Below are 27186 nucleotides of genomic sequence, written 5' to 3'. Positions count from 1 at the left end.
CAGAATGGTAGCAAAAACAAAAAAAACATCCAGTGAGGGGCAGTTCTGTGGACGGAAATGTTGATGAGTGAGGTCAACAGAGAATAGACAGACTGGTTCGAACTGACAAAGTCTACGGTAACTCAACGTAGTGGCCGCTTTATGAAGAGATGAGAACAAACATTCAACAGAGTAAGGTTGCTGTAGCGAATGTCTCTTGCACACCACTACCGTGAAAAATAGGGAAGAATACACCCGCTCGGACGGCCATTTTAAACACAAAGAAAATAGTATGTATTTGACCATAATGACATTATCTTTTGAACTAGAAACGGCAGATTATGATGTATGGCGTAAGAAAGTACCCCCATTTAACTCAATTTGCAGATTAAAATGGTTTCTTCTCTTTAAAAGATTGATATAATTGAATGATCAATGAACATTCTAACCTCCTCTACAGGAGGGTGCTTTCCTCTCCACCGACACAGATCGACTTGCAGTTGACTCCTCTCTTTCAGTATTTGATGGCCTCTCAATATCTGTTGGCTTTATAACCTGTGGCAGTTTGATAGACTCTCAGTAAATAAAATTCAACAAACATTTTAAAAAAGATTAAGTCCTCAGGCATGAATGACCTGTCAAAACACAAGAACACATACTTTGACTACATCTTGAGATGGTTTTTCCTTCCTGTCTTGAAGACCAACCAAAAAGCCCTCTTTGTGAAGGCAGCTTTCTGCAGTCTCATCAATTACATCATAAAATGCTGTGTGAGAAACACCCTCAAATGTCTTCTCAGGGTCAGGGCTGTTAAGAAATTACAAAACGATCCATAATTTCAACATGCATGTCTTCATCAAAAGATAAAAATACAGATCAGAAAAAAGTTTGCATACCATGTTAAAGTCTCCTTGACACTACAATGTGTGCTTTGTTGCCATGGCTGCAAGTCTTTACCGGCAAAAGGAGTCAAATCTTTGGTTGAGCTTTTACCATCTTCTGAATTTGTTTCCACTTTGGATTGTGAGACATGCTCTGTTTCTAGGGAATTTAGAGTAAGATTGATCCCCTGCTGTTTCACCATTGAAGTTGTAGGCACCGATAAAGATGTTAGTGATTGCTGGACACTCTTTGAGGACTCCTTTGTCTTGGGAAATTTCATTTTCACCTTTAACTTGCCTTAAAGGCAAGTGAAATAATAATAAAAAAAAAACATTACTGAATTCATTAATGTATTAATGAAAATGCATCATATTGTTACAAACAATGCAGTACTTTGAGAATGTACACATTATGCCAATAGAACTTCACCACCTTTCCTCATGGGCGTATTCCTTCTGGGCGAATTAGATGAGCTCAAATTTGATGACTCCGCACATAGCAGGTTTGAGATGTCTGGATGCTTTTTCAGCTGTAGTAAACATTTAAGTACAATCTTAACATTTCTACATATGTTGAGACACATAAGGAGAGAAATGTATTATGCTATTCAGAACTAACCTGGGATCTTTCTGCTTTATGAGGGCTTCTCCTTCCAGTTGTTGTCCATTCCTTGGTCAAATCATCTCCAATTTCCTCAGAGACGGGGATAAAAATATCAGTCAACACCTTGTGTGAAACTCCCTCACCCATCTCCTCATCTTCCTCTGCAATGAGAGTCTGCTGGCTCTCTACAGCACAGATATATGGGTCTTCACTTGACTGGAAACTACACTGAAGAGGAATTCCACTCTCCTTATGAACCTCATCTTCAGAAACCGGCACGAATATATCAGGCAACACTGTGTGTGGCACATCCTTATGCCAATCCTCACTTTTCTTTTCCACAGGTGGTGATTCAGCACTATGATAGACAGTTAAGCCATAATTATCACACAGTTCTAAGGGAACAGATTTGAGAACATTTGAGAGATGAGTCTTACCATATTGATGTTTTTGCAGAAGTCAATGGTATAAGCAGTTGCTTCACCTTCACAACTTCATTAGTCACAGTTGGCACCATATCGCATAAATCATCTTGTTCAGATCTCTGTTCTACTTTATCAGTCATTTCTTTAATCTGAGGTTCAATAACTTGCTGAGGAACTGGTGAAATGATTGGAGATGTGGCTGGATGTATAAGCTCAATTTTAGATTGCTCTTTTCTTGAGGAACCATCTTTATTATGTGATTTTGCCTTTGCTAATTTAGGCTTCACTTGCAACTTGCCTTGAAAAATAATTACAAAACAAAATTAAATCCATTAACCTCAACAATTTGTATGTATATTTTTCATAAATCATATTTTTTGGTTTATTCACATTGTAGGTACAACATATCCGAAGGGGCTTTGTAATTCATTGATCTCCTTACTTCTTCTGAAGGGCATTTTGATCTCTTGAGTTACAGATGGGGTCACAGCTGATGCCTCTCCACAAGTATCTACCTTTTTCGAAATATCGGTCACTTCTTCCGTCTGTGGACACAAGTGAACCTCAATGTGTGTAAACTGATAAATTGTACATGACATGAGGACTATATAGTTTTTTGATAAAGGAATGGTTCAACCAAAAATGAAAATTCTGTTATCATTTACTCACCTTAATGTAGCTTCAAACCCTGACTTTTTTTTCCTTCTATGGAACACAAAAGGTAAATTTTTAAGAAATAAAGTGCAAAAGATCAAATACGGCGTTTTTTTCGACAACGTCAAACCTCACTGGTTTACATTGCATCTTATGACTGAACATTATGGGCGGTGTTCAAAATATCAATACGGCGATACATTGTCACATTCTCCTTTCTGATGTGTGTATCGATGCAGCTGCTTCAGTATCGACATTAGGCAGCACTTTGAAAGTTTGAGGGTAGCCAAGTCTATCAAGTGATGGAAATTGGCAATTTAAATAACTTGAGTAGTAGATGATGACCACATTTAAAACAGATGACAGAATCTTGCTACTGCCAACAAATCTAAAATCTAATCTAAAATATATTTGCATTTAAGCTTTTTGCAAAAACCCAGCAGTCAAGAGTTAAACATGACTCAATCAGCCAAACCAAAGTACAGAACACAACAAACCTCCATCTTTCAGTATATATGCTCTTCTTTTACCTTCAACCAGTGAATGAAATCAACACCCGTTTTGAACAACAGTTGAAAGAAAAGCCGTCGATGCGTGTGTCTGATTCATTGTATGGTGAGATGTTTAATGGCACTCTAACGCTCATGAGTGCCCTCTCACAGAATGTGCATATTAAGAGTTCTCTTTTCGATTTCAGCAATTAGTTTCGTTCTATATGCGAGTGCTGCATATTATTTCAGACTATCTAAAAAGGTGCTCTCATTTTAAATCTAAGTGTCTGGTAAAACTTGGCATCGAGGTACGGAAAACGTTCTGCCTTGAAAATGTTTGCCATGCAGGGGACGCCTTGCAAATGCTGCACACTTTATTTTATAATAACAACCTTATTTTTAAAACTTTTAAATTTTAGAATATTGTAAACTATACTAATTTAACACAAATCTCCCAAAACTCAAAATTATGCACATGAGCAATCGAGTTAAAATGTTAACCTGTATAACAACATGTATCATACTGTGGCCTCTGTATCGTGATAAGTACAGTATGGTAATGTGACGTTGTTGGTGATGCACGGCCCTAATTATGCCATATCGCATGTTTGGTCATAAGACACAATGAGAATCAGTGAGGTTTGTTATTGACATAGCTGCCATATTTAAGCGCTTTCATTAATATGATTTGATTTGAGAGTGAATAAAAACTAACACAGAAGACTTCTAAAGACTTACAATACAGTGAGTCATAATCACTTCTATGGTGCTTTTTTGTCCTTTTTAAGCTTGACCAGACCAAGCCATTATTCACTGTAAATAACAGTGTGGCAAATAAACCCTGTGAAGACTTTAAAATTCACCTTTTGTGTTACAAGAAAAAATCATGCAGGTTCAGAGTGACAGAGTAATAAAGACAGAATTTTCATTTTTGGGTGAAATATTCCCTTAAAGAAATTTAAGTTATAAAAATAGAAAACCGCTTACTTGATCATCATCTGCAGAGAGAAGTCTTTTACTTTCAGGAAGGCATACAGAGATGTCCTCAAATTTTTGAAGCTTCCTCTCATGAAAGCCTGCCATCCCCATATCATCATCAGCATCTTCCATTTCTCCAAAGGCAAGAACCAAGGAATCATCCAACACTATGTGTGAAACACCCACACAACTATCTTCAACATCTTTGATCACAGTACTGTGCTGACCAGGAATTTTTTCTGTATCTACCACCTGTGAAAAATAAACACCCAAGTGAATGTCTTGACCTATCTTTAACAAAAAGTGGAGTGGAAAAGCAGCTTACATGGTCTGCTTCGGCAGAGAATGGGCTTGGACTCACTGAAGAGCCAACAATGGATTCCTCGCCCATTTGGAGACCAGTTTTGGGAGGGCTTTCCTTTTTCCAGTGAATCTTATCTCTCCCTTCTTCAGAATCTGGCACAGTGGCATTCAACAACACACCCTCATTCCCACCATGCAGATTGTCCTGAGAGATAGAAATGGAGAAATCAAGATCAGTTGCTCTCTCACTGTCTTCAGGACTTGATTGGATGTTAGGAAAAACTGAAACATCAACTGTTTCCTTTACAGATGTTTTCTGGTTGGACTCCATCATCTTAGGTTGTTGTGCTACTTCTTGATGTGATGTTGGTATATTTACTTTGGATGTGGTTGGCTGACTGGACTCACAGTAAGATTGGTTTGTGTTTGAGGGCCCAAACTTCACGCATGGCCTTAGTATTGGCCTAACCTTTATTTTGCCTTTAAGAAATCAGAGAGGACAACATAGGTCGACTAAAACATCAGTTCAGATATTAAATGATACAGGAAAGAAATTTAAAGGGATAGTTCACCCAAAAATGAAAATTCTCTTAACATTTACTCACCCTTATGCCATCCCCGATGTGTATGACATTCTTCTGAAAAAACTGTGTTCAGCAGAAGAAAGAAAGTCATAAACATCTGATATGGCATTAGGGTGAGTAAATGATGTGAGATGTTTCATTTTTGGGTGAATTATTCCTTGAACTGAAATATCCTACTTCTCCTTTGAGGAGGAGGCTTTGCTGCTGTGGATTCTGTTGGCCTTGGCTCTAACTTCAATACATTGGTAATATCTGTTGGCTTCTACCAAAAGAGAAAACATTGAATTTGTAACACTATTACAAAATACCACCTTGAGGTAAATTATTGTAAAAAAAACAAGTGTACAACATTGTACCATGGCATCATTAGAGGTGAGCACCTCCTGACTCTCTAGTGGACTGCTGCTTTCCTGTGACTGTGTAATATCATCTTTCGCAGCATTGGCTGCAACAGGAATTAGGGAATCATGTTCCCCCTTCTGAGAAACACTTTTATATGGTTTTTCAATCTCTTCTGACCTCATCTGTGGCACTGTACAGCTACAATACATTGAAGAACACAGGAAACCAAAATCAGTACTTAGTGTTCAATGGATAATTAACAGCCATTTCTTTAACCCCTACAGACTAAATCTGTTCATAAGGTGAAATGTACCAGGAAGCCTCTAATGTGGATGGAAGAGACAGAGAATTGCCAGAGCAAAGGGGTGTCTGGACTTTTGCTGGCTCCAATTCGTAAAGGTCAGTGTCCTGAGGCCCAGAGGTAGCTTCAAGCAACAGCTGAGAAGCAGGAATCTCATACAGAGTCAAAATAAAGGTAGGCTCTTTGTTGGTTTGGTTATCTGTGACAAGAAAACAGAAGTTTAGAAGGGGGTGCTGACAATCATCACTAAACAAAAGCAATATTTTGTTCACAATTCATTTCACTCATTGCACCTGTATCCACTTCCTCATCGGTTTCATGTGAAATGGAGGCTTGGACTGCATTTAGTCAAGGATAAGCATTTATTCTGACATAGTGGTCATAAGGGGAAAAAAAATGGAAGAGTATCTTAAACGCACCAATTTGTTCTTCATTTCCTGTACCACTGTTGTCCACAGGAACTTTTGGACCTAAGGTTTTTGTTGGGTTAAATGATGGGACAGAAGAAAGGAGATGCTCATCGTGCTCCTGCAAGTTCACATCAGACGACACAAGCTCATCTTCTCTGGAGACGGTCTTTATGTTGAGATCCAAGTCACAGTGCTGGGCTTTAGCAGGGTTCTGACATCCAGTCTCACTCGTAGAACCTAAACAAAGATCTTAATTAATGGCAGTACTAGAATGCTTTACTGGGCAACATTACAATCAGAATCCCACCTTTATTAGGTTTTATGGCCTGCTGAGGGTTGATCATAACCTTGGATGCCCGTCTCAGGTTGGGTTTGGGCTTAGAAAACCAACTCCGCCTTTCTGGGGCAATATACTGTTGAGTAGTAACTGAGGCATCATCAGCAGATTGCTCAGAACAGCTGCACAGATAAGACACAACAAAGATATTCTAGCCCAAGCCTTTCTCGGTTATGGATCTTTATTCATTTACCAGAACACACCTGGTAGGAATAGTCCTCTTCAACTCTTTCTGAGGTTCCTCAGTCAAGGTTTCCTCTAGCTCAGACTCATTACGTTCTGATTTAGATTCCTCTTGATCAGTTATTTGATCTTTATTCTCAGAGGTCAGAAAACTTCCAGGCTTTGTTTCTTTTTCATTAGCATCTGTAAAAGTCATTTGTTTTTTAACTGCAGCTAGACAACATAAGCACTTAATGATGTATTTTTGATGTCTAACATGACATAAAACAAGCCTTTTTATGTTGCACCTTTGTCTGATGGTGTGGTGGGGGGAACTTGCGGCTCGTCAAGGAAAGATAAAATCTCCTGGAATTTCTTGCTTACCCATGGAGAAGTTTCTTCTTTAGAGAAGAGTTATAGGGCCAAACAAGTAAATTAAATAAAAGTTTGTTCAAATTATACAGTGAAACAACAAACAGAAGTGACATCCGCCAAGAAATCTTACCATCTGATGGAAAGGAGGGGAAAAGATCTGTTGAGGTATTATCCTGGGAAAGCCATTAAAGAGAAACAATTCACTGAAAGGCAAATATTGTATATGCCATCATATCATCAGATTACACACTGAACAATTCACTGTTCACTTTAGCCAGACAGATTCCCTCACCTTCACATCCTGAAAGCGGTTCACTTCTTGAGTAATACTATATTTTTCCTCAGGACTTTCCCTGTGCTGTTCCACCAGGTCTTCATTTGGGGCAGTCTTCACTTTGTCTTCCACAGAACTGCTACACTGCTGCTGACTGGAGTCATATTTGGAAGACGGGGGATCTGGATTAAGCAAAATAATACATAGATTAAATAAACAACACTAATAACGATGTTGTGGTGCAAAGCAACTGGATAATCTTAGCCAATTTTTTGTTTGTTTTAATGTTTAGACTAGATTTTCAGAAGAGAATCTCCACATAAATCCAACAAAAATTATTAGGACCATCCCGTTTGATTACGGTCTATCTAAAACTTTTCATCATTTATGTAATTTTCACACATGATGTTCCAAAACTGTTATGACATACTTTCTTCTGTGAAACATAAAAGGAGATGTTAGGCAGAATGTTAGCATCAGTTACCATGACTGTGTGGAAAAAAAGATTCAAAAAAGTGAATGGTAACTAGGGCTGGGCTAGGTGTTAAAAATGTATATCCCAATATTTTTCACCAACAATCATGCCACGGCCCTAATTGCTGAGATCAAATTTTCTCCCCCATTTTGATTGTTGATGTGAACATTAAATGAAGCTCCTGACCCATATCTGCATGATTTTATGCACTGCACTGCTGCCACACAATTGGCCGATTATATAAATCGCATGCATGATTGTTGGTGCCAGATAGGCTGGTTTGAGAATTTCTTTAACTACTGATCTCCTGGGATTTTCACGCACAACAGTCTCTATAATTAACTCAACAAATGGTGCCAAAAATAAAAAAATATCCAGTGAGGGGCAGCTCTGTGGATGGAAATGCCTTGTTGATGGGAGAGGTCAACAGAGAATAGCCAGTTCAAGGAGTTTTTTATTTATATAGCACATTTAAAAACACTTTGGCTGACCAAAGTGCTGTACAATACAAAATTATATAAACACACAACAATTTAAAGGACATTACATACTATTAAAAGCCAGTGAAAAGAGAGGAGTTTTAAGAGAATATTTAAAAACAGATAATGAAGGTGGCAAACTATTCCATAAAATAGGACCCACAACAGAAAAGGCTCTCCCTCCTCTACACTTTAGCCTCGAGCGTGGGACATCGAGGAGATACTGATCACAGGATGTCAGACTTCTAGGTGGATGGTAAGGATGTAATAAATCAAACAAGTAACTGGGAGCTTGGTTGTGTAGTGATTTGTAAACAATAACATTTATAATCAATTCTAGCTTGAACCGGCAGACAGTGAAGTGATTTTAAAATGGGGGTAACATGATCAAACTTCCGACCTCCTTTTAGAAATTTTGCTGCTGCATTCTGAACTAATTGAAGTCGAGCAATGAGTGATTTGGAAATTCCACAATAGAGAGAATTACAGTGGTCCAGACGAGACATGATGAACGCATGAACTGCTATCTCCAATGTTTTCTCAGACAAAAAAGGTTTAACTTTACGGAGTAGACGTAGCTGAAAGAAACTGGAACCTACGACAGCATTAATATGTTTGTAAAATTTCAGCTGACTGTCAAACTGGACACCCAGGTTTCGTACTTGAGTAATAACCTCTCTGTACAATTGTGGTGAAAAGAATTGCATCTCAGAACGCTATTCTGAGATGCTGGTTGGTGCTGTCTGAAAGTACGAGGGAGAGCTACACAATATTAGGCAGGTGGTTTTAATGTTGTGGCTGATCAGTGTATAATTGACAGATAAGTCATGATTATTTCAGTGATTAATTTCTAATGTTTGGAAGTGCTTGAACCTGTAGTACTTTGCTTTCACAATGTGAACTGCTCTTCATTTATTTATATTTTTGATGCCATACCAGCAGCAATGGCTATATTCATGGCAAAGACAATAGTGTTCAAAATAAACAACGTATAAAAGCTTTGGATTGGAGAGGTCCTAAATGCTCCTAGAGCAAGTCTCATTCCCTTATGATGTACTGTGTCCAACATTTTAATATATGACTTCCTGGCAGATCCATACACTGCACTCCCATAGTCCATTTTTATCGAAAAAGTGTCCTATAGAGTCTCAAGAGTACTTCACAGTCTGCATGTGAACTGCTCTAATAGCACTAAAATGATGAGCCTAAGAGCCCATATTGCCATTCCAATAAATTGTGCAGCCTTGAAGGACTTTTAAATGAGTCTACTGATGCTCTTTATGAAACTTAAAGGCCAAATAATAAGCACATTAAAATCAAATTGCAATATTGCATAATTTTAAATCATCAGCAATATTCATATTCACTATTTATTTGCCCAACCCTAATGGTGACTGAGGGTAACATTCTGCATAACATCACCTTTTGAATGTCATACAGGTTTGGAACATGAGGGTGAGCAAATGATGACAAAATTGGCATTTTTGGGTGAACTAACCCTTTAAGTGCTTTAGAGAAAGTGAGGTTTAGATATAGACTCTGTTATCTGTATGTGCAGAATTTTGTGGACAGTCTGTCCTGCCAGGCTCAGATTGAGAGAACTTACTCTTATTTTGGGCATTACACTGTTGGTCAGAAACTGAGGCACTGTCAGAATCCTTCTCCTCTGGATCTTGAACTGAGGCACTGTCAGAATCCTTCTCCTCTGGATCTTGAACTGAGGCACATTCAGAATCCTTCTCCTCTGGATCTTGAACTGAGGCACTGTCAGAATCCTTCTCCTCTGGATCTTGAACTGAGGCACATTCAGAATCCTTCTCCTCTGGCTCTTGAACTGAGGCACTGTCAGAATCCTTCTCCTCTGGATCTTGAACTGAGGCACTGTCAGAATCCTTCTCCTCTGGATCTTGAACTGAGGCACTGTCAGAATCCTTCTCCTCTGGATCTTGAACTGAGGCACATTCAGAATCCTTCTCCTCTGGATCTTGAACTGAGGCACATTCAGAATCCTTCTCCTCTGGATCTTGAACTGAGGCACTGTCAGAATCCTTCTCCTCTGGATCTTGAACTGAGGCACATTCAGAATCCTTCTCCTCTGGATCTTGAACTGAGGCACATTCAGAATCCTTCTCTGGATCTTGAACTGAGGCACTGTCAGAATCCTTCTCCTCTGGATCTTGAACTGAGGCACATTCAGAATCCTTCTCCTCTGGATCTTGAACTGAGGCACTGTCAGAATCCTTCTCCTCTGGATCTTGAACTGAGGCACATTCAGAATCCTTCTCCTCTGGATCTTGAACTGAGGCACTGTCAGAATCCTTCTCCTCTGGATCTTGAACTGAGGCACTGTCAGAATCCTTCTCCTCTGGATCTTGAACTGAGGCACATTCAGAATCCTTCTCCTCTGGCTCTTGAACTGAGGCACTGTCAGAATCCTTCTCCTCTGGATCTTGAACTGAGGCACTGTCAGAATCCTTCTCCTCTGGATCTTGAACTGAGGCACTGTCAGAATCCTTCTCCTCTGGATCTTGAACTGAGGCACATTCAGAATCCTTCTCCTCTGGATCTTGAACTGAGGCACATTCAGAATCCTTCTCCTCTGGATCTTGAACTGAGGCACTGTCAGAATCCTTCTCCTCTGGATCTTGAACTGAGGCACATTCAGAATCCTTCTCCTCTGGATCTTGAACTGAGGCACATTCAGAATCCTTCTCTGGATCTTGAACTGAGGCACTGTCAGAATCCTTCTCCTCTGGATCTTGAACTGAGGCACATTCAGAATCCTTCTCCTCTGGATCTTGAACTGAGGCACTGTCAGAATCCTTCTCCTCTGGATCTTGAACTGAGGCACATTCAGAATCCTTCTCCTCTGGATCTTGAACTGAGGCACTGTCAGAATCTTTCTCCTCTGGATCTTGAACTGAGGCACTGTCAGAATCCTTCTCCTTTCGATCTTGAGAGTCCCTCTCCTTTAGAGTAACACTGGAAGAGCCCTTCTCCTCAGGACCATCTGCTTGTTCTTCCACCTGGAAATCAAATGAACATTTATTGCCAAATACTGAGCTTCCTTACTATTTTAATTGTACACTCCCGTAATGATCTCTACTTATACTGACAGAGTCAACTTTAGCGGATGTTGCATCAGGCTGAGATTGGACCCTGAGGTAGTGTTCCACTTCTTCATGAGACACCAACACAACCAGCTTTTTCAGGAGTGTCCGACCTTGAGGTGACCCCAACATCAAAAACATAAGCAGTCTGACATTCCGTGTTTGTGATTAGACAAGGAGTTCAGAAACAGACTCTTGATAATATCATCCACTTGCATTAATAAGCAGCATGGAAAATGGGTGAAAAATTCTTCATGTCACCAAAAATGTCTAATTTGTCTAATAGGTTTTTTGTTGGTGGGAAGAATAGCCAACCTAATATTGAGTAAAAGGCAGTCTTGTTGTGCACTAGTAGTTAGGACTACTTGATTAATAATGATTGATTTCCAAAGGCATCGTGATCATCATCTCGATATTGGTTCTTAAATCTCAAGATCGATCTTTTACTATATGCAACTCTTTACAACGCAAGTAAATCACTCACATTTGAGACCAAAATTCACTTTGCAACAAAAAAAATTAATATAGTGAAGTTCAGCATACTTATAATGTGTCCAACAGTTTGGTTTGACTCGTTCAATGTAATGGGTGTCCAAAGATGATCAATGAATAATGTCTCTTAATATCCTTATATGTAAGCAAAATGGACATAACGGAAATATACCCATAAAAATCTAATCGAGAGTTTATGAATCGAATCGTGAAATCAGTGATCAGAAAATTGGTTCTTTGACTATATTATAAACCTCAATAGACCAATGCTTAATTTTTAATTATGCAGTCAAGTGTAAAAAAACAAAACACATTTATGAATTATATTATTAATGAGATATCCACACAAACATTAATATTAAAGTTAACCTACCATGTACTTCAGATGAAGGCAAAAACTCCAAATCACACAGATTAACACCCTAATAAAAAAAATAAAAAATGGTCATTAGTGATTTCAACAGACTTACATTTTTTTAACTTAATATTTCTATTGGTCCATTTCGGTTCAAACTATGAACATAAAGGTAGCTTTAAAAAAAATGGTAGAATAATATTACACATCACAATATAACAAAACATCTTCGATTTCCGTTTATAATCAAAGATCCAGTGCTCAACACTAAATAAAATGACTTATGAGCCATTGGCTCCTAAACTGAAACATTAAGGAGACAAATTGCTGTTTTCAGTCGCCAAATAACAGATTTGCTCGATTTAGATTGCTGTTCAGAAACTAGATAGAAAGCAGAAGATGGATAATAACCCATCAATCTGAGGTTTAATATAAAGTAAATATAGATAAGAAATGTTTGCATTCCATTTTGTCTCACAAATCTTCACACCCCTTTCAAATATACAAATATAAGAGGTACAAGTTTGTTATTTAGTACTGCTCTTCAGAATCTACATTACAGATATTTAGTATAGTATGCATATAGCACTGTGTTGTCTTGAGAATCAATTAATGTTTGCACCTTTTGTAATAGTTGTGAACATGTCCCTCAATCGTCCGAAGTGTCAAAAGCTTGATCTCATATATATATATATATATATATATATATATATATATATAACAGTTGCATTTCGACCTCTAGTGACAATCATGTTTACTCGTTATTGATAATATTCATTACGAGAAAGATATACGCAGATTGTGATGTCAGAGCATTCACCTGATCCAGTGATTAGTCTATCAGTGCAGCACAACGATCACCAAAGGAATAAGTCTGAACATATCTGCTTGTATCTTACCTCAGTTTCAGTGAACTTGTTTACATTCAGCTGATCTGTTCGTTGATGAACTTTGTTAGAGGTGGATACTTTTTGATATACAGTAGATATACGTAACTTGCTCGGGATTTCAAGAAAGTAGAAAAAGGACGTAATGTTTACTCGCAGAAATGACATGATATCCTTTTAGTCAGTAGGGACATTGAAATGTTTGGGCATAGCAATATGGCAGCGCAGTGGCTTCACTGATATAGAACTGGATTGCTCATGACGTCATATTATATATCAGTGGTTCAAACCCTCAGTTCTTTTTGGGTGATTCTGGACAAAGACCTGGTTCAAAAGAGTCATTTGTTCACAAATCTCTTGCACTGGGTTTGTTGTTGTGTGCAGTACAGCGAGTTCGTCGTCACAACAGAACGGGTGAAAAGTGGCGCAAGACAAATTAGCGTGCTCTAAAGATGTATTCAATAACTCACACGATGATATCTGACTAAACTGCATATGAACGCAATGTGTGCAGTAAGAGCAGTCTCCAATTTGTTTTACCTCTTTTGTACTGTGATCTGCCTCCATCTCTTCACATTTTTGGATGGCCACCTGATAATGCATGGCAGTGTTACTCATTTCTTCTGGTGATGTATCTGACCCCGACCCATCCTGATGCTCGTCCATTTTTCCTTTCTCCTTGATCTTACTTTCTGAAGCATTCAGATTACGTTTGACCTTTTCTGCTCTCTTCTGCCGTTCAGGAGAAGCTTGCAGATTCTGTGGGGAATGTGGCTGGTCTTTTCCTTGGGATGAGCTTTCTGCATTTTTTAGCCTGTAAGTTTAACAAAAAAATAACAATTTGCACTAAGCATTAATTGTTGTGATCGCTGTGTAATAGTAGCAATAATGTAATGAAAGAATGGACCATCTTACCTTGGAGGTGTTCTTTCAAGAACAACAACTGCCTGTTTGTGGAGCGGTTTATCAGCAAGACTGCCGATTCTGTACTATAAGAATTAAAATAAAGAATAAAGTTTAAGGATTATTCTTATTAATTGTGATTCCAGTAGGGCCATGTCATTTTCTGAATATTATGCACAATATATTTGTGAAGATTTTGCTGAAAATATAAAATTATGGAACACTGCAAAAATCTATTATTTTATTCATTAAGTTTACTAAAGAGTGTTACTACAGTAGTTTGATGATCCTTGTGTGGGAAGTCATGAGTATGAGAGATTTAATAGACAATATAAACTACAGTAGCAAATAAAATCTCACTACAGTTGGTGAGTTAAAATAATTTCTGTGAATCTGTTTAAATTGCCCACTTGAACGAATCAATTCAAAAATCATTGCTAAAAAATATTCATGGAAGTCAGTGCTATTACCATATGTTAAAATGTTATTGTTAAAATATACAGTATGCAGGTTATATTGATTATATTGTTACATTGAGGTGAAATAAATAAATATAATTATCCCTTGTTTCCATGAAGTGAAAAAACGTTGGAAAACATGCCCTTATTATTTATAGCTAGATGTTTTACTGTACTTTACCTTTTGCATTAAACATACATAAAATGAGTTCCTCTGAAGAGACCCAAAACAAAATATCATACTTTCAACCCTTTTCAAAGCAAATACATAAACTGAATATCTAACAGCTAACAGCTTACAGAAGGTAGGCTAGTAAGTTAAATGTTAAATTTGCTGAAAATAAAAGCAGTTGAAAGTGAGAGGAAGTTTCTTTTTTGCTGAGATTTTTTGTGTGATCTCAGTGATTTTGACCGTGGCATGATTGCTGGTGCTAGATAGGGTGGTTTGAGTATTTCTGTAACTGCGGATCTCCTGGGATTTTCACACACACCAGTCTTTAGAGTTTACTCAGAATTGTGCCAAAAACAAAAAAAAGTAAACAGCAGTTCTGCGGTCAGAAATGCCTTGTTGATGAGAGAGGTCAAAGGAGAATGGCCAGAGTGGTTCTAGCTGACAGAAAGGTTACGGTACCTCAGATAACTGATCTGTACTATTGGCTATGAAAGCAGAAGACTACGTCTGATGTTTTATTAGGATCATAGTGTTCCTAATAAAGTTCTCAGTGATTGTATAGATGTATATAGATGCCAAGCCCTATATTCCAGTGATGACTTTTTAAATTAATTAATTAAATCCCTACTTGATGTCAGTTTCATTGAGTTATACATGTACCATATTTATATAATATAATAGATATACTATACCTCAATCTCAGCCTCTTTGCAGTTTTCATCTTGAGTCTCTTGTGTCGTGTCTTCAACCTCCATTGTTGCCTCAGAGCACTTTTTGGATTTTCTTGTGGCCAAATTGGGCTTCTTCAAAATTTTTGAAGAGTTGTGTGGGATCTCCACCTGAGCTGCTGTCTTTTGAATGAGCTTCTCCCTGAAAAGGCAATTGAAGAAGATTTGTAATTAGAGAACTGGGAGAGAGACTTTAAAGAAAATCTGGTACTCTGATCTTGGGAAGACAATTTTGCATACCCCTGATCCTCTTCACCACCGGGACACGCTGTTGAGACTTCACTACTTTTAGCAACCAACTCAACTTCAACACTGTCTGTGGATAACATAAAAATCGAATGAACTTTGCAAAACAGGTACTTGACTTAGAAATGTGAACTTTCTGTTTGAACATCAAGATACACAGAGAAAAATCCCCAACCTTCATTAGACATTTTGGTCTTTTTAGTTTTTAGTTTTCCTTTTGTGGGTTCATGTTTTTCCTTCAACTTTTTGCAGCGTTTGCGCTTCTTGATTGAGACATCAGATGTGTGCTCCTCACTGATCTCATCACCTTCTCCATCATCTTGAGTAGGTTCTCTATCAACATCAGTAGGAACTGTAAAATATGCAAAGCCCATTTAGGAATTGTGAATAAAATGAATAATTACCAACTAATCCAAACTTTTTTTTTTTACAACAACAAACGTGAAAGATGATCAAACATTTTCTAATATGGTTGTTACACTTGGTTGAAACAGTTATTTGTATGAGACGCATTACTACAATATTGCTTCTAACAAAAGGTAGTAATCCTATATCTACATGTAAAATTAACTTCTATTGGTAAAGCTTGGGAGATTTTAGAGTATTTTACCAGGTGCAAAGTATTATTAATCAAAGTGTCTACAAAGAAACCTTTAAGTGCCTTTTTCTTCTTTGTCTTGCATTTGTCTTGTGGCTCCTCTTCTTGCCTCTTCTTGTCACCCTTTTTTGAACGTTTGCGTTTCTTTGCTGGTATGGACGTACACGGTGTATCTTTATTCTCAGCATTCACAGAGTCTCCCTCCAATATATCATCCCCCACATTTAAAAGCTCACTTTCTTCAACCAAGCATTCGCCTAAAATGATAAACATTACATTTAATAGTCTATTTGCTTATTTCTATAGGAAGTCATTATTTTCAGAAACTTTGTGGCTGAAAGGGTGTTTTGAAAAGACCTCGAAATACCATACTTCACTACAAATGACGGTCCACTGTATGGAAAAATGTGAATTATAACCATGTACAATCTAAAATATCAGTTTACAATCTGTTCACAAGAAACCCCTATTTTAAATGTGATACACATAAGGTAATAGTAAAATGTTGTATAAAACACATGCACGTTATATGTACAAATGTTAATGTGTAGGCCATTGGAAGACTGTTCTGCAGGCCAACAGCATATGTAATTAGAGCTGGGTATTGATACAGATTTCCTGATTCGGATTTCGATTCATATGGGTATATTTCAATTATAATGTCCATTTGAACAACTTTTACTCTTAAAATGCGCTGCTAAGTACTCTACGATCACTGGTAAGTGAAAGAGTAAAAGATTGATCTTGGGATTTAAGAATCGATATAGAGATTGTTCAAATGAAGATTGCAATGCATCAGAAAATCTATATTTTGATCCACCCCTATATGTAGTAAGTTCATAAAGCATTGTATTGTTGTGAAGACAAGAGTAGAAAGGGCGAGTGAGACTAATCTACCACTGATGTTGACAGGAAAGCCTTATTATATTCCTAAATTATATTCACAAATGTTACTGTACCCAATACTTGCATATTATCTTGTTTTCTTTCCTTTAACAGGAACTGGATGCCTCGGTGCATTACATTAATTGTCAACAAATAGCCAGGCGCCCCCCCCCCCCCAGAGATAATTAGCATCCCCCAGTTTTGGAAACCCTTACATATAATGTATATCTTTTATGATTAAAAAACAATTGTGAAAATCAGATCACCTTTTTTGGATTTCTTGTTATTCTTCCTTGGCTTGCGTGTTTTTCCGCACAATGACACTTCTGGCTCTCTTGTGCGTTTTCGCTTTTTGCTGGTTTTTAATGGTGCATCAGCTACCTTCACATTACTGCTGTCCTCATTCTCCTTTTCTAAATCAAGAGAACCACTTTCCTCAAAGTACAAATCATCGTCACCATTATTATCATCAATTATGTCTTCATCCTCAAGATCTTTGTCTTTGTTTCTTCCTGGGTGAGTGTAAAGTGAACAATTTAATACCAATACCATAACAGTGTGGTGAGAAAAGAAAAAAAGGCCATTGCAACACAAAGATAAACAAATTTTGGGAGCTGCATTACCTTTTCCTTTCTTTTCCTTTTTTATGACCAGTTTTATAGATTGGCCTCTTTCTTTGTCCTTGGCCAAAACCCTCTTCAGCAGGAAACTGAAAAACTCCTGGTCATAGGGTCGCTTTTTTCCTAAATAATTTTAATGTCAGAGCAAGGACTGTTCAGATACATATAATAAATTTTTTTTTTAAAAATAAAGTTTCATTTCTGACATGATTCCTGGATGCATGTGACTATAAAGTACAAATGACTCACTGAATGCTTGATCCACTCGCCATGAATTAGTTTTATCCTCCCTCCTAAATTTTCTCTGCCCAAAAAGGGAAAAAAAATAACATGCACACAAATAAATTCTCAACATTTCCAAAATCGAATGTATATTTATTGACATAACCCTGAATATGAGATACAGACGTTATACTAAGAGGGAATATTTTTCCATGCTATAAATTGACCCTTCGCTAAGCCCCACATTAAAAGCATTTGACCCATTTTATCTTAGCAACTGTTGCCGTCCACCATTGTTCTGACCACCATTTCCCAATGAGCAACATGTGTTTGAGCAGTTTTAAGTGGAATTTTATAGAAATTATGTAAAAAGGGTAAAAAATAACTGGCTGGGACATCTGCAGTACTAACACGAGGTACCTAGAGAGTAGGGCTGGCGATATGGCAAAACAAAATCTTTAAGGACAATCCACGATTCTATTTTAACTCCAACATGATTCAAATAGCAAGTATCTTTATTAGAATGCAAGGCAACCTGTTAGAGAAATACAAATTATTTCCATTATAGGTTTTCATTTCACAAAAAAACAAAACTGCACCACCCAGGAAATTGTCAACATAGTGTAAATGTTGAGAAATCATAGTACAAAATTAGAACATTGAAAAATACTTATTATTTTTTTTTATCTAAACCAAGTCTATCTAGAAATAAACATCTAGAAATGATCAAGTTTACCTAGAAAGAACTCAATGAAACAATTTGTATGTATAATCATAAACCTCTGCTAATAACGTCCAGGGCATGCGGAGCTCTCTATGACCACTTGCCCTGGACTCGATCACCAGTGGATAGAGTGCTGAGCAGTGCTGCAATATAAAATGATGCAAAACATTGATTCCTCGATTTAAAAAAAAAAGTCTTTATGTAAATTCTAATTAATAATAATAAAAATAAAACAAATCCCAGCCCTACCTAAAGGTAATAACTTAATGTTAATTTATTTATGTATTGATTCAGGTCTTAGCAAAGGTGATAGTAAATAAGGAGTTCACACCATCATAGTGAATGGGTTATGAAATGTTATGAGCAGATCTGTTCACTTAAACTAATGTTATCAGGTGTTTAATTACCATTAAATTATGCTTTTCTCTTTTCAAGTGACTGTGATAGCCTAATCGTTTCCCTCGATTATGATTCAGTGTCTTCACAGTTAGTCAAATGACTGAAAAAATGTCAGTCAAATGTCAGACAAATACAGTGAGGAAAATAAGTATTTGAACACCCTGCTATTTTGCAAGTTCTCCCACTTGGAAATCATGGAGGGGTCTGAAATTGTCATCGTAGGTGCATGTCCACTGTGAGAGACATAATCTAAAAAGAAAACTCCACAATGTATGATTTTTTAACTATTTATTTGTATGATACAGCTGCAAATAAGTATTTGAACACCTGTCTATCAGCTAGAATTCTGACCCTCAAAGACCTGTTAGTCTGCCTTTAAAATGTCCACCTCCACTCCATTTATTATCCTAAATTAGATGCACCTGTTTGAGGTTGTTAGCTGCATAAAGACACCTGTCCACCCCATACAATCAGTAAGAATCCAACTACTAACATGGCCAAGACCAAAGAGCTGTCCAAAGACACTAGAGACAAAATTGTATACCTCCAGAAGGCTGGAAAGGGCTACGAGGAAATTGCCAAGCAGCTTGGTGAAAAAAGGTCCACTGTTGGAGCAATCATTAGAAAATGGAAGAAGCTAAACATGACTGTCATTCTCCCTCGGACTGGGGCTCCATGCAAGATCTCACCTCGTGGGGTCTCAATGATCCTAAGAAATGTGAGAAATCAGCCCAGAACTACACAGGAGGAGCTGGTCAATGACCTGAAAAGAGCTGGGACCACCGTTTCCAAGTTTACTGTTGGTAATACACTAAGACGTCATGGTTTGAAATCATGCATGGCACGGAAGGTACCCCTGCTTAAACCAGCACATGTCAAGGCCCGTCTTAAGTTTGCCAATGACCATTTGGATGATCCAGAGGAGTCATGGGAGAAAGTCATGTGGTCAGATGAGACCAAAATATAACATTTTGGTCATAATTCCACTAACCGTGTTTGGAGGAAGAAGAATGATGAGTACCATCCCAAGAACACCATCCCTACTGTGAAGCATGGGGGTGGTAGCATCATGCTTTGGGGGTGTTTTTCTGCACATGGGACAGGGCTGACTGCATTGTATTAAGGAGAGGATGACCGGGGCCATGTATTGCGAGATTTTGGGGAACAACCTCCTTCCCTCAGTTAGAGCATTGAAGATGGGTCGAGGCTGGGTCTTCCAACATGACAATGACCCGAAGCACACAGCCAGGATAACCAAGGAGTGGCTCTGTAAGAAGCATATCAAGGTTCTGGCGTGGCCTAGCCAGTCTCCAGACCTAAACCCAATAGAGAATCTTTGGAGGGAGCTCAAACTCCGTGTTTCTCAGCGACAGCCCAGAAACCTGACTGATCTAGAGAAGATCTGTGTGGAGGAGTGGGCCAAAATCCCTCCTGCAGTGTGTGCAAACCTGGTGAAAAACTACAGGAAACGTTTGACCTCTGTAATTGCAAACAAAGGCTACTGTACCAAATATTAACACTGATTTTCTCAGGTGTTCAAATACTTATTTGCAGCTGTATCATACAAATAAATAGTTAAAAAATCATACATTGTGATTTCTGGATTTTTTTTTTTAGATTATGTTTCTCACAGTGGACATGCACCTACGATGACAATTTCAGACCCCTCCATGATTTCTAAGTGGGAGAACTTGCAAAATAGCAGGGTGTTCAAATACTTATTTTCCTCACTGTATGCTTAAAAATGTAACTTCATTCCAACCAACGTATCAGTATGATCAACTCCGTTTAAGAGAATCAACTCCGAAAAAGCTCCGTTCATGGCAATCTCGCATTAATTCTTATGGAAAGTTAAATCAGAGTGAGCAACGGTAAAAAAGTTAGCAAAGGGTCAACTGTTTAATTTATATCCTTTACCTAAAACTCAAGTACCTTTATTTCTGCTCTGCTACGGTGAGGCAATAGCTGAGCAATCAAGGAGAAGTCTGTTCCCACCATACTGATGGCAAGATAGAACATATCTGTCTCTGAAACGCACACAAACACACACCATGAGGATGATCTTAATGCGTTTCTTTACATAAAATCGAATGAATGAATCACAAAACATTGTTGGTCATTTAATCTTTCTAATTTCATGCTTTACATGAGAGAGTATAACATTTTTTATTGAAATGTTATATGATTGAGGAAAAATGTTCCTCAATAATCATATACTGACAGATGCAACGTTTGTTTACATACCTCTGACAGACCAGTTCTTCACACAGCATTTTTTTCTGAAACTTGAGTATGTTGTAGAATTGCCTTGCTCAAATAGTGGTTTTGCATTCTCTACAACTGTATCAGATGTTCTCTGAACACGCACTGTCAAACTGAGTAGAACAAAGGAATCAATATTTTTTTTATCAACAAATATGCATTATACAAGATTAAAGGAATATTTCATCCAAAAGGTTTAATTCTCTCAACATTTATTCACCCTAATATCATGCTGGATGTGTTTGTGTTTGTTTCTTTCTTCTGCAGAACACAAACTATGATTTTTAGAAGAATATCTCAGCTTTGTATGTTTATACAATGCAAGTGAATGGTGAAGCTCCAAAAATGACATGAAGTCAGCATATAAGTAATTCATATGACCCACTGGTTAAATCCATATCTTCTGAAGCGATCCAGCTGGTTTTGGGTGAGAACAGACCAAAATATTATTATTTTATTACTGTACATCTTCCCATTGCAGTCTCTATGCACAAATGTGATTTCAAGCTTGTTTACACTTCCTAGTGCTTGACACATGTGCAGAGCACTAGATGGCACTATAGGAAGAGTAATCGAGCTTGAAATCATGATCGCCAAGAAGACTGCTGACTGTGAAAAAGGAGTTAAAGTATATTTTGGTTTGTTTTCACCCAAAACCAACTGGATCGCTTCAAAAGACATTGATTTAACCAATGGAGTCTGATAGTTTATGTTTCTGCTATCTCCTTTTAGAGCTTCAAATGCCTGATCACCATTGTATGGACCTACAGAAATGAGATATCCTTCTAAAAATCTTTGTTTGTGTTCTGCAGAGAAAGAACGTCATACACATCTGGGATCCTGTTAAAACAAGCATTACTTTTAGCTGTAAAGTCGTTTAAAAAGTCTTTTCTACAGCTGTTTTATGGTTTGTTGACATTACATCATCATGGCAATGAAGTTGTAACATTGGCTATAACTTAACACAGAAAAAGTTAGTAAGCGATTTTATTAGACTAAAATCATGTTATCACACATATTGTTTACATCTTGAATGGTAAAATACTCACTGTTTCAAGATTATAGCCACACGTATTGGCCCCATTCACTTCCATTTTAAGTGCCTCACTGCAACCCATATTATTTCTTATTTTTTTTAAGAAAAAAGGGCAAGTCAAATTGATTTTGTGGTAATCAGTAATGCAACAAATGCTGCAGATTGAGTTTAACTTATATTGAACCCAGAACATTCCTTTAAGTTAAAATTGCCATTAGATTCAACAGTGTGCTTAGCTACTCTTTGAGAAACATTTGTGTCAATGAAAAATTAATACATGTGAAATGACACTAAATGACACGTTTGTCACAAAGCATTTAAGATTTGAAACATATTACATTCCATCATCATAATGTAATTTAATTGAATCTAGAGGCAGAGGCGGGCGGCCATGAAAGCAAGGGTAAAAGAAAAGTCATGTCAATTCAACTTTCAGAAATGGAGCTCCCCTCAAACATTTAAAGGTAAACATTTTAGTGCAAGTTTTCCCTATTAGGAACTACAGTTTATAGATTCCTTCAGGGCATTTTTCAGTGAAACTATACCTGTTGTCATCTAGAATGAGTGAGCCATCCTCTGCCACTTTGACTTTAGGAACCAGCATCTCTTCTTCAGCATAATCATCTTCCTCATCGGTTTCTGCCATCTTTTCCAGCACCCTGAGACACAATATAGCTCAATAAGACATGCATAAATGCAATAAAACTCCAAATCAGAAGTCAAAAACACTGCAAGGTCATTCTGAAACTAATACATTAGACAGCTAATATATATACACAGTACAGTGCAAAAGTTTTAGGCACTTGTGAAAAATGTTGCATAGTGAGGATGTCTTCAAAAATAATGCAATGGATAGTTTTCATTTATCAATTAATGTCATACAAAGTCCAGAAAACTTAAAAAAAGCTAAATAATTTTGGTGTGACCACCTTTACTTTCAAAACAGCACCAATTCTCCTAGGTACACCTGGACAGATTTTCTTGGTTGTTGACCAATAGGATGCTCCAAGCTTCTTGGAGAATTCACAACAGTTCTTCTATCTATTTAGATATGTCTCAATTACTTCTGTCTCTTCTCCCAGGCTGACTCGATGTTCAGTGGGGGACTCTGTGAGGGCCATTCTATCTGTTGCAGAGCTCGCTGTTCTTCAGTTCTATTCTATTTGTAAAAGTAATGTTCAGGAGTTTAAAATGTATATTTCCTACTGATACACTAAAGTGGAAGATATTAATAACCATCTTACGACAAATGTTTTTATGAAACATCTTATGTGCCCAAGACTTTTACACATTACTGCGAGAGAGTGTGTGTGTGTGTGTGTGTGTATAGAGAGAGAGAGAGAGAGAGAGAGAGAGAGAGAGAGAGAGAGAGAGAGAGAGAGAGAGAGCATTTCACTTACTTGGGTGAGGGTGGAACAATTGTCTTTTCTTGAAGCTCCTCCGTGGAAAGGGAGGACCTGCCATTTAATATACAGAAACAATCAATACAATTTTAGGCATTTATGATGCAAAGACAAACACATATTGTGATCCAATCTTTAAAAAAAGTTCACTTATTTTCAGTACAATAATATTCCAGCTATCCAAATCGAGGCTTGCCGAGAAAAAATATCATGTGTTGATGCATGATCTCTTGGTTAACAGGTTAGATTTACCTCAAAGGGTTTGACTGTGGTAGGTAATAAATGAAGTCAGCTATGGTCATTTTTGTAAGATCCACCTCATCGCTATGCTCATGCTTTTGCCTCTTTTTCCCGACCTTTTAGTTGGTAAAAACAAAAATGTAACAATACATGTTGATTTGTAGTTGATTTGTAGCAAGAAGCTTAAATAAGTGTAATTTATTAAGTACAAACAGGTTTATTTTTCATTTAATTTACTGTTGACATTACCATTCTTTCTTTCCTCCTCTCCAGCTTCATGAGTTCTTTCAGTTTGAGGGCTTTCAAGACCCGCTGCTTGTCTGAGGTCATTTCAGAGTTCTTCAGGGGGGAGCCTGGTCCATCAAAACGTGCCAGCTTCACATATGGCAAGACTGGAGTGGCACCTTCTTGGGGCACAGAATTCTTGGTTTTGATTTGTTTGGGAGTCTCTTGTTGAGACTGTGTAAATGGAGATTCTGGCACTGATTTTGTACGGATAGAGGGCTCATGGAAACCAGAAGTGGATGGAAGACTTGGTGAAGATGGGGAGCAGTGAGCTGTTGCTGTGGTTTGTGAATTGATTGGATCTGAGAATGTAGTGTTTGGAGAATCATCTCTGCTGGTAGAAACTGGGACGGAGGCCTCAGGGAGAGACTTGGATGGCACTGATGGAAGGGAAGCAGTCTTTCCGGTGGATAGAGGAACAACAGAATGGATTTTGGGTCTGGCAAGGTTTGGTGTGGCTGAGATCCTGCTCCTCCTCTGAAGTGCTGTAGTTGCAGGTAAGCTGACACTAGAGGGCACTCCATCGCTACTTTAAATGATCAAAACAAGCACAACAAATTAATTTGAGATGCTTTTTCATCTCATCCTTACTAGCCTTGTGTTACATTAAACATGAAATGACAGTATTAAAATCGGTCTACTCAGCTCTAAAAACACTGGCACAAAATTCTTAGTTAACTTTATTTTTTTCACATTTTCTTTTTCATGTAAAGCTACTTTTAATTGGATAAGACTCACAAAAACACCAGACCAAGTTTCAGGAAATGCAATAATAACTCATCTACATTTCACTTATTTCTGTCCTTTGCACTTAGTTTCTTATTAAAACAGCTAACTAGAAAGTGTACATGTTATTAATTCAATGGGTAGCTAAGGACAGAAGTGTACCAAGCTGAAATCTCAGACAGCACCAACAAAATGCAATAGTATGCAACAGCGCAAGATAAATCTAAAAGACTATGATAAGACAAACGAAGATGACTCATGGTCTATGAGACGAAACCATGAAGTAACAAAGAAACAGCAATTAAGCGGAAGTTGACATACTTTGGTAAATTCACCTGTTCATCTGTCCAGTGGTGTGAATTGTTAAACTCCAACTAAAACATTTTTAAACAGCATTTTATAATTAAGATATATTTTATAATTATTGTGAATGCAGCTTTTATAACAGGACTTATATTAAAAAGAGAGAATAGATGGAATATTTATAAAACTACATCATTTTTTTTTATTATTAATTTGTCACACAGCAGGACCATTTAAAATGAACTATTGAAGGAATAAAAGAGATAAAAAAAATGGTGAAAAGGGCTTAACAGAACAGTTGCAGCACTTAAAATAAACAAATTATCATATAAATTTGTGCTGAATAATTGGTCTTGTAATGTGTCAATTAATAGACACTAAAATACTATAAGTATATGGGTCAATGACATTACTTTTTTTTCCCTCCCAGATTTATTGAATTATAAAAAAAATAAAAATAAAAAAAAACTTTAAATCAAATGTAATTCACACAATACAGTTACTTAAATACACCTCTTCTACGATGAGCATATTTTACATTTCAAATAAAAAGTTGAAATCATTTTTAGTTAATTTTTTTTCCAGGGCTTAAAGTCAAAAATGTAATGTGGTATTACCGTCCAGAGAGAGTAAAAATAATAATAATGAAAAAAATAAATGTTGGCATGAGTCGTGCAGATTAATCTTTTATTATTTCTTAAAAAATAAAAAAAAGCAGTGAAGCAATTGAGTTTTAAAATATGATTTATATTTGAAACCCTTTTGTCCACCATATCAAAGTCATGTCGTTTAACCAACAGGCAGCCATTTTGCTATAATGAAAAAAAAAAAACATAAACCGGATATCATATCTCAGATATTTTGTCATCTTTATGGAAAGACACATATTGTTCAGGTCATGTGGTGTGAGAAAACATATTGTTTATGTAGGCTACACATCCAAAATGAGCTGAGAATTGTTCCTGAATTTCTTTCTTGTATAAAAACAAATGCTTTCAAATGAATTTAAACAGATTTGATGATTGCATTCATGCACACAATGGACCAAAAAAAATGCAAATAGAAAATATTGACACTACAGGAATAGATCTAAATTGAACGATGTAATTGACATGATTCATGATTAGCTAACTGCAGCAGCTGTCATTTTCATCTTGATTATTTATTTGATTAACTGTCTCATGCTTTCAAGGTGCAAGGAAAGTACTTTTATATCTTTTACTTGACAATTAATTAAATGAGTTTATGAAGAGTTAGTGTAAATGCCTGTTCGTATAATACGGTGCTGTCAAGGTGTGCTTACGTGTTAACTGATGCTTTCTCTGACGGAGAGCTGGGAACATTCCTATCTTCTGTTGCCACAGCAGGCTCTATCACTTCCAGCCGAGACTTTGGAGCAGTTGATGGTCTGTCTATTTCTTCACCTATTTGTGCTTGTTGGGTGTTGTGAACAGCTGTTGGCTCTTGAGAACCCGTGCTCGCTTCTGTAGGGGCCACACTTCGACCCCCTGGCCTGACATTAGGCTTAATACTGATCCTTGATCTTCGCATCCTCCTTGCTGAACTGTGGTACAATCAAGACAATTTAAGATGGCGTGTCAAACAAAATTAAAATATCAGGAGACTGTCATTTGTTGTGACGGATTAAAATTGCATTAGTGATAACTACAACCATGCCTTCTCACAAACCCAGCCATGCAAACTATGATGACAAGCATGTAGATTTGAACTTTGTCATGTGTTCTTGTAGCTGACTGACTGACTGATTGATTGGACTGACTGACTGATTTCATCAGCTGGGTGTTGGTTGAGGGGTTATTTGCGTGGCTGACAACTAAGCTGTTTGAAATGATAACATGAAGGACAGCATTGCCTTATTCATGTGTCCTAAAATGTGGAAAGATGTATTTTGACCACTGAGAAACGTGAACATCAACATTCGTTTAAATTATAACTGTACAATGGACATCTTTGTCTCATTATAAATCTCATGTTAAACTGGAATGATTAACTCGACAAACACTTAAAATGTATGCACGCACCCATCTGGTTTGTATCCTACTGTACATTGGTTCCCA

General features: G+C 37.3%; 1 protein-coding gene across 1 annotated transcript in view; it reads right to left on the bottom strand.

Annotated features, from left to right (window-relative positions):
- Nucleotides 1-26659, bottom strand: part of LOC127624427 (transcription factor TFIIIB component B'' homolog) — a 29049-nt gene extending 2390 nt beyond the window's left edge. Inside the window, exons 1-37 of the mRNA XM_052099249.1 lie at nucleotides 26412-26659; nucleotides 24044-24608; nucleotides 23807-23910; nucleotides 23552-23608; nucleotides 22697-22810; nucleotides 21098-21228; nucleotides 20786-20880; nucleotides 17758-17812; nucleotides 17512-17631; nucleotides 17155-17400; nucleotides 16057-16260; nucleotides 15581-15757; nucleotides 15400-15475; nucleotides 15124-15301; nucleotides 13814-13887; nucleotides 13450-13712; nucleotides 11171-11277; nucleotides 9661-11080; nucleotides 7119-7282; nucleotides 6957-6999; nucleotides 6760-6852; nucleotides 6493-6655; nucleotides 6260-6411; nucleotides 5962-6189; nucleotides 5555-5741; nucleotides 5256-5439; nucleotides 5077-5161; nucleotides 4623-4795; nucleotides 4338-4520; nucleotides 4022-4264; nucleotides 2332-2434; nucleotides 1902-2187; nucleotides 1480-1822; nucleotides 1294-1390; nucleotides 876-1158; nucleotides 639-786; nucleotides 429-534 (exon numbers count right to left, since the gene is read on the bottom strand). Coding sequence (XP_051955209.1) covers nucleotides 429-534; nucleotides 639-786; nucleotides 876-1158; nucleotides 1294-1390; nucleotides 1480-1822; nucleotides 1902-2187; nucleotides 2332-2434; nucleotides 4022-4264; nucleotides 4338-4520; nucleotides 4623-4795; nucleotides 5077-5161; nucleotides 5256-5439; nucleotides 5555-5741; nucleotides 5962-6189; nucleotides 6260-6411; nucleotides 6493-6655; nucleotides 6760-6852; nucleotides 6957-6999; nucleotides 7119-7282; nucleotides 9661-11080; nucleotides 11171-11277; nucleotides 13450-13712; nucleotides 13814-13887; nucleotides 15124-15301; nucleotides 15400-15475; nucleotides 15581-15757; nucleotides 16057-16260; nucleotides 17155-17400; nucleotides 17512-17631; nucleotides 17758-17812; nucleotides 20786-20880; nucleotides 21098-21228; nucleotides 22697-22810; nucleotides 23552-23608; nucleotides 23807-23910; nucleotides 24044-24608; nucleotides 26412-26659 — 7498 coding nt within the window. The remainder of the gene's footprint in view (nucleotides 1-428; nucleotides 535-638; nucleotides 787-875; nucleotides 1159-1293; nucleotides 1391-1479; nucleotides 1823-1901; nucleotides 2188-2331; nucleotides 2435-4021; nucleotides 4265-4337; nucleotides 4521-4622; nucleotides 4796-5076; nucleotides 5162-5255; nucleotides 5440-5554; nucleotides 5742-5961; nucleotides 6190-6259; nucleotides 6412-6492; nucleotides 6656-6759; nucleotides 6853-6956; nucleotides 7000-7118; nucleotides 7283-9660; nucleotides 11081-11170; nucleotides 11278-13449; nucleotides 13713-13813; nucleotides 13888-15123; nucleotides 15302-15399; nucleotides 15476-15580; nucleotides 15758-16056; nucleotides 16261-17154; nucleotides 17401-17511; nucleotides 17632-17757; nucleotides 17813-20785; nucleotides 20881-21097; nucleotides 21229-22696; nucleotides 22811-23551; nucleotides 23609-23806; nucleotides 23911-24043; nucleotides 24609-26411) is intronic.
- Nucleotides 26660-27186: the final 527 nt, after the last annotated feature.

Source organism: Xyrauchen texanus, chromosome 3, assembly GCF_025860055.1.
Source record: "Xyrauchen texanus isolate HMW12.3.18 chromosome 3, RBS_HiC_50CHRs, whole genome shotgun sequence".
Taxonomy (NCBI): Eukaryota; Metazoa; Chordata; class Actinopteri; order Cypriniformes; family Catostomidae; genus Xyrauchen; species Xyrauchen texanus.
Note: the sequence above shows the minus strand (reverse complement) of the source record. Positions and strands in the feature narration are given on the sequence as shown.